The sequence below is a fragment of the Grammomys surdaster genome, unplaced genomic scaffold (assembly GCF_004785775.1).
Source record: "Grammomys surdaster isolate TR1022 unplaced genomic scaffold, NIH_TR_1.0 238, whole genome shotgun sequence".
Taxonomy (NCBI): domain Eukaryota; kingdom Metazoa; phylum Chordata; class Mammalia; order Rodentia; family Muridae; genus Grammomys; species Grammomys surdaster.
In genome coordinates, this window is record NW_021604683.1 from 120986 (window position 1) to 129106 (window position 8121).

General features: G+C 38.1%; 1 protein-coding gene across 1 annotated transcript in view; it reads right to left on the reverse strand.

The window, feature by feature from the left end:
* Nucleotides 1-1907: 1907 nt before the first annotated feature.
* LOC114626620 (zinc finger protein 431-like) overlaps nt 1908-8121 on the reverse strand; it is a 10355-nt gene continuing 4141 nt past the window's right edge. Inside the window, exons 2-5 of the mRNA XM_028774079.1 lie at nt 5724-5850; nt 5458-5518; nt 2335-4112; nt 1908-2000 (exon numbers count right to left, since the gene is read on the reverse strand). Of these exons, the coding sequence (XP_028629912.1) occupies nt 1930-2000; nt 2335-4112; nt 5458-5518; nt 5724-5850 (2037 nt within the window). The 3' untranslated portion in view covers nt 1908-1929. The remainder of the gene's footprint in view (nt 2001-2334; nt 4113-5457; nt 5519-5723; nt 5851-8121) is intronic.

Sequence of the window (8121 nt, forward strand, 5' to 3'; positions counted from 1 at the left end):
CTGTGTCTTGCTGCCTAGTCATTGGGTGCTGGCAATTTTATATACCAATTAGAACCAGCTTGGGGCAGGGAGTATCAGAGTCTCAAATGAATGACTCTCATGAAATCTGGGAACCAATTTGACACAAGTAGTATTAGAACCAATACACAACAATTAGGAATGAGCAGAAAATAAAACAAAACAAAACTCCACTGCTTAAGTACTGCCTTTTTGTTATCATCCTCCGTTTAACCACATGGTGAAACTTTTGTTTATGCTTCCAGGCATGGGGAAGTTATGGACTTCCCAGTCTAGACCACCATCCTTTACTCATTTTTTGTTCCTGAAAACATAATGACTGTCTCTACCAATGCCTTCTGTTATTGATCTTGTGCTCCTCAAAATATAACACCTGTTCTTTACCACCAAAGAACAAATTGATATGATTGTTTAAACTGTAAAACACACATTCTATAACAGTTGACATGGTCTACATAAGACCCTATCCTTAAATACCGATTGCTGGAAAAATGTAGTTGTAACTTGGCACAGAAGTTTCTGGTGTTCCCTCATTTTTATAATTTTATTTTTTCTTATTCTTTTTCATTTATTGTTCAATCTTTTCTTACAATCCAGATTTTATACCTCTCCTTGTCCATGCTCCAACTCTTGCTCATCCTACTCCTCTACCCCTAATCTCCAAGATGTCCCTATGCACAACCCTCATCCCACTAGTCCGCCCCACACCCTGGGGCCCCAAGTTTCTGGATGGTCACCTGTATCTTCTCTCAGTGAAGACCCAGTAGTCCTCTGCTGTGTATCAGGTGGTTTATGCTACCTGGTTGGTGGTTCAGTGTGTGAGAGATCCCAGGAGTATAGGCTAGTTCATACTGCTTGACTTCCTACATACTCACCCTCTTCCTCAACTTGTTCCAGCTTTTCCCTAATTCAAACTCATGGGTCACCAGTTTCTGTCCATTGATTTGGTGTAAACATCTGCATCTGACTCATTCACCTGCTTACTGGGCCTCTTGGAAGTCAGTCATGACAGTTCTCTGTTTGTAAGCAGACTATAGCATCAGTAATAATGTCAGACATTTGGGCCACCCATTGAGATGGATCTCATTTTGGGCATGTCACTGGACCTCCTTTTGCTCAGGCTCTTCACCTGTCTTGTTCCTGCAGTTCTTTCAGTCATCAATAATTGTGGGTTAACGTTTTGGACTGCAGGATGATAGCTCTATAACATTCTGGCTTACTTGGGGAAATGTGTGTGTTACAAGATACACATTATGTTCAGATTATGTCATGATCCAGCAGCAGCTTCAATACCATAAACTCCTGTCACCTGCATTACCTGAGACTGAGTGGTGTTGGATCTGAGAGGACCCCATACCAGAAATGCTCAACCACATTGTTTACTCTCATAGACTTTCTCTCCATTATGAATACTTTCATGATGACGAAGACTATAAAAATGAACAAAGGCTTGCCCATATTGAATGTATTCATAGGCTTTCCCTTTCATGCTGATGAAAACTTGGGAAATTTGAAAAGGCTTCACACTATTAAATGTAATCATAAATTTCTATGCAGTATGGATTGTTTCATCGTGATAAAGACTATAGAAGTGTGTAAAGGCTTCATCATATTAAACACATTCACAGGATTTCTCTACATTATGTTTTCTTTTGTGCCTTTGAATATGACTGGCATATGAAGGCTTTACCACATTGCTTATATTCATAGAGGTTCTCACCTGTATGTCTTCTTGTATGGATTTTAAGAGGACTGAAATGTACAAAAAAGGCGTTATCCCATAGATGACATTCATAGGGTTTCTCTTGAGTGTGTCTTCTTCTATTTACATGTAGAGTACTGTGACTTGCAAAAGGTTTACCACATTGCTTATATTCATAGTGTTCTCTTCAGTGTGTATCCTTTGATGTACTAGGTGATTCTTTTGTGCAAAGGCTTTACCACATTAGTTACATTCAGAGGATTTCTCTCCAGTACACGTTCTTTTATGTATTTGAAGATGATTGGGACATAGAAGAGCTTCAAAATATTGATGATATTCACAGGGTGTCTCTTCAGTATATGATTCTTTATATACTTGGGGGACATTGCTTTGTGAAAAAAGGCTTAAAACCATATTGCTCACATTCAAAAATCGCTCTCCTGTGTGTGATCTTTTATGATTTTGTTGATGACTGCTTTGAGAAAAAGCTTTACCACATTGGATACACTGAAAGGGATTTGCTCAAATATGTGTTCTTTTATATAAATCAAGACTATTGATTTGGGAAAAAGTTTTAACAGATTGGTTACATTAATATGGTTTCTTTCCTGTATGTGTTTGTTTATGTCTTTGTAGGTCATGCCTTCCTCCAAATTCTTTACCACATTGGTTACATTCATAAGGTTTCTCTCCTGCATGTGTCCTTTTATGATATTTTAGACCACTGCTTCCAGCAAAGGCTTTACCACATTGCTTACATTCATAGGGTTTTTCTCCAGCATGTTTTCTTTTATGATATTTGAGACCACTGCTTCCAGCAAAGGCTTTACCACATTGCTTACATTCATAGGGCTTCTCCCCTGTATGTGTTCTTTTATGAAACTGGAGAACACTACTATGTGCAAAGGCTTTACCACACTGGTTACATTCATAGGGTTTTTCTCCAGTATGCTTTCTTTTATGATATTTGAGACCACTCTTTCCAGCAAAGGCTTTACCACATTGGTTACATTCATAGGGGTTCTCCCCTGTTTTTGTTCTTTTATGAAATTGGAGAACACTGCCATCTGCAAAGGCTTTACCACATTGCTTATATTCATAGGGTTTTTCTGCAGTATGTTTTCTTTTATGATATTCAAGACCACTGCTTCCAGCAAAGGCTTTACCACATTGGTTACATTCATAGGGCTTCTCCCCTGTATGTGTTCTTTTATGACAATGGAGAACACTGCTATAGGCAAAGGCTTTACCACATAGGTTACATTCATAGGGTTTTGCTCCTGTATGTGTTCTTTTATGGTATTCGAGACCATTCCTTCCTGCAAAGGCTTTACCACATTGGTTACATTCATAGGGTTTCTCTCCAGTATGTTTTCTTTTATGACATTCCAGAGTACTGCTTCGTGCAAAGGCTTTACCACATTGGGCACATTCATAGGGTTTCTCTCCTGTATGTGTTCTTTTATGAAATTGGAGAACATTGCTATCTGCAAAGGCTTTACCACATTGGTTACATTCATAAGGTTTTTCTCCAGTATGTTTTCTTTTATGATATTCAAGACCACTGCTTCCAGCAAAGGCTTTACCACATTGGTTACATTCATAGGGCTTCTCCCCTGTATGTGTTCTTTGATGACATCGGAGAACACTGCTATAAGCAAAGGCTTTTCCACATAGGTTACATTCATATGGTTTCTCTCCTGTATGTGTTCTTTTATGATATTCGAGACCACTGCTTACTACAAAGGCTTTACCACATTGGTTACATTCATAGGGTTTCTCTCCTGTATGTGATTTTTTATGATATTGAAGACTACTGCTTCGTGCAAAGGCTTTACCACATTGGTTACATTCATAGGGTTTCTCTCCTGTATGTGTTCTTTTATGAATATGGAGAACACTGCTATGTGCAAAGGCTTTACCACATTGGTTACATTCATAAGGTTTTTCTCCAGTATGTTTTCTTTTGTGATATTCGAGACCACTGCTTCCAGCAAAGGCTTTACCACATTGGTTACATTCATAGGGCTTCTCCCCTGTATGTGTTCTTTTATGACACTGGAGAACACTACTTCCAGCAAAGGCTTTACCACACTGGCTACATTCATAGGGTTTCTCTCCTGTATGTGTTCTTTTATGATATTCGAGACTACTGCTTTGTGCAAAGGCTTTACCACACTGGTTACATTCATAGGGTTTCTCTCCTGTATGTATTCTTTTATGATATTCGAGACCACTGCTTCTTGCAAAGGCTTTACCACAGTGGTTACATTTATACGATTTTTCTTCACTATGAGTTCTTTCATGCCTTTGAGTATGACTCTGATATGCAAAAGCTTTAGCACATTGAGTAATCTCAGAGGGTTGCTCTCCAGTAAAACTTCTTTCAGGCCTGCAAATAAATTGGCACATGTGAAAGCTTTCTCATATTGATTATACTAATGAGTGTTTTTATCTGTATAAACTCATTTACAATTTGCTTAAATTGTAAAGGGTAATCTGATCTTACCATAATAACACATTGTTAACATTCAAATGTATTCTCTTTCATTATTGATTGGTTTACATCTTTAAGGATTCATGGAATGGGAAGAGTGTTGATTACGTGGGTCGCATTTATACTCATTTTTAATAGAGGTTATTTACATATGTGAAGAGACCAGGAAGAACTCAGAGTGTTTACACACTGATTGCATTCATAAATTTTGCTATTATGTGAATAATACTACATTTGGAATATAAACCAATGCTAACAGAAAAATTTCCTACTTCTCTAATTCTCTCTCTCTCTCTCTTTTTTTTTTTTTGGTTTGGTTTGTTTTTTGAGACAGGGTTTCTCTGTGTAGTCCTGGCTGTCCTGGAACTCACTCTGTAGACCAGGCTAGCCTCGAACTCTCAAACTCAGAAATACGCCTGCCTCTGCCTCCCAAGTGCTGGGATTTAAGGCATGCACCACCACCGCCTGGCTCCTAATTCTCATATTTTCAGTAGTTTGAGTTGGTGAATATCCTCAATAATATAGGGAAACTAAATATTTATAAACTTTTAGCACATTTAGAAATCTCTATTCTATGTGGGCAGTACTATATATCTTCTAATTGTTCTGAAAAAGAGAAAGGTATGTTGCTTCTTTCAATATCTCTATGCTCAAATGGCTTGTATCCATCATGACCTATGACTTCTATATTTTAAAAAAAAAAGAATAACAAATGAAAGATTTTCATGTTACATTCACAGAGTTTGACTTTTTTCTGATATTGATGTGGCACAGGGATTAAAGTTTCTCCACAAAACCATGTTTAAATCTCATAAACTGTCCATCTGAATAAATTTAGCAATGTTATTGTAAGTATCTGGTTAAGAATAGATTTACTATTGATTATTTGCTTATTACAAGGTTTTAGACATATACTTATCACCTAATACATGTGTTTCCCTTTTGGAACAGCTAAGCAATATAAGAGTGACAGTCTGGCAGTTCTAGAACATGGTTCTACTGAGCTTGATTCAAATACTGACATATATTGTAAGCCCCTGTTTCTGTGTTTTTGAAAGTAAAGGAAAACCTCGCAAACACAAACTGGATGTTTGTCATCAACATACATGGTCTTATGAGATTTAATAATCATCTATAACCTAAATCACAGCATACTTTACACTACTGTATTTTAAAATTTGTAGCACATATTTAACTTTATTCATAGTCATATTCTTATCAGGTTGCACATGAAAATTACCTTCCATGTCTTCTAGAACTTGAAAAATGTTCACCAATAGTATGATCTTCCCAAATGTAGCCTAAAATATGGTACCAGAGAAAGTAGGTTATATTACTGGAAATTAGACAATATTTAAGTTATCAACTTGAATGAACTTTAGAACCATCTCTGATTCATTCACATCATTCTTCCTCATTCTCTACTAAAATTACAAAAACAAATATTAATAACAAAGAAACAGATGTGCCTACATTTTAAAAGTGAAAAAAAAATCACTGTATTACCTATAGCTGTGAGATTCCTATAGGTCTCCAGCATCACATCTTTGTAAAGACTCTTCTGAGAAGGATCCAGCAAAGCCCACTCTTCCCGAGTGAAGTTCAAATGCACGTCATCATAGGTCACTACATCCTAAAAGTTCCAGTATATATGTACATAAGAAAGCATGATCCCAACAACAGTGTCAGTGTGTACTTCAAAATAAATACTGACTTTTTATCCAATAAGCAAACAGTCTTTAATAGCTGAAGAATAACAAAAACTGAAGTAAATGTAGAAGCAAATAAATGATCTCGGGGATCCTGTTGCCTCTGTATTAAGATGTTGGGTATGAGACCATGTAGCATCCTGCCAGACCTTCCTCACTTTCTGTTCCCTGAGACCCAATACCCAAGGGTGCCCTTAGGACTGCAGTTTCTTCTCACCTGTCCAGGCCTCCTGTAGATACAAAAGACCATTTCCATCTTCTCTTTCCTTCTTACCCCATCTCTGTGTCTGAGCTCTGAACTATGGGCAGAAACCCCCTACTCAACCACAGGTTACTCCTACAGAAGACTAAGCAGTCTGTCCAAAGACCCATCACACTGTTACCCAAGACCAAATTCTCATTGTTGCCCAAAGCTCTGCAACACAATATCAGAGAAACCTTCCTTTGCCCGTTTGCATGTGACCTGTTTTCAAGTTCTCTTCCAAACAACTGAGGGAACTACACCAGGAAAAATGTGAACTTGACCAATGTTACCTGTGCTTGTATACAAATAAAATAAAAACAGATTTCATGACTCCTACAAAAATAACTGATGTGATTCCTAAAATGTTGTATTTCTGACCTTTCAGTTACTACCTGTCTGTCTTCCAAACAGAGAGGCCTGATGGTATAGAGTTGTGTCAGTAAATCTAGGTGATCAGAAAAGTGGTTCATGGATCTGCAGCTCTTCATGACCCCTGGTGATTTCAGGCAAAAGTAGCTCCACTCAAGAATAACAAAACACAATATTGAATAATGTCTTAATATCTGCTTCCTGCCACATGGATTATGTTACAGGATGTGAAATCTGTCTTATCCACCTGCCCAGCACCATACACACCTGACAATCTTCTAAATCTCAGAAGCTCCTTTTTTATTTATTTATTTATTTATTTATTTATTTATTTTATTATGAGTACACTGTAGCTGTCTTCAGACACACCAGAAGAGGGCATCCAATCTCTTTATAGATGGTTGTGAGCCACCATGTGGTTGCTGGGATTTGAACTCAGGACCTCTGGAAGAGCAGTTTGTGCTCTTAACCACTGAGCCATCTCTCCAGCCCCCCAGAAGCTCCTTTTTTAACCAAGAATTGAATTTCTGTGTATCATGTCATTATTACTGGAGGTAATAGAATGGCTAAATAATTCTAGTTAATGTTTCTGAAGTATGATCCCTATCACCTCTTTTCTACTAATTTCTAAATATTTATAAAACTAGTCATAGAAAACTGAATATATAAGGTTCACAGATTCTAGAAATCAAACTTCCAGTTTTGTAATGTCATCCTACTGTACACCAAAAGCAATGCCTGTGTGTACACCCTGGATAGTGACATTTAAGTTTCACATCTTGCCACTCAAAGGCCTACAGACCCTCCCTGGGAATCAACCCTCAGGAAGGGTCAAAGGACAAGGGCCTCTGCTATTATCACTACATGGAGCAACAGAACCACACTCTGAACCATGGTCCCTCATAGTACCAGTAGACCTGACTCCAATACCTCTGCAGACTTGTTCACAAGGGCATGGCTTGTGGTCTTCTGCATAGCTTGTAACACATGCATCTGAGGAAAATCCTGTAAAGAACCTGCATGCTACCTTCCACTAGTGCTCCTGATTGATGGGCCTGCCCAAGTCCCTCATTAGCTAGGAAAACTTAGCTGGGCATCAGGAGAGTAAGTAGCATCTCCTCAACTTGGGGACCACAGAGCAAATTACTCAGACAGCTGAAGTCATCCAAACTCTGCTGTTCTACCCTACATGCAGACATAGCACTAGTCTTGGAAATTTGCAGTTATTAGAATGTTCTAGTTTCCCAGAGCACTTATTTCCCTTGTTAAAGGCACAGGGTCCATTCTTTGCATATTCAATTATACATGCAATGTCCAGTGGAGAAATCTCTGCTTCTTACTGCGGAAGTCCTCAAGCCAAACTAGAATCAAATTCCTAGAGCAATAACAATTAAAAAGAAAAGGTGGCTACGAATTTTAAAGCTAGGAGTGGATAATGGGAGAAAAATGAAAAGAAGAGGAAGAAGAAAAAGAAGAAGAAGAAGGAGAAGGAGGAGGAGGAGGAGGAGGAGGAGGAGGAAAAGAAGAAGAAGAAGAAGGAGAAGGAGAAGGAGAAGGAGAAGGAGAAGGAGAAGGAGAAGGA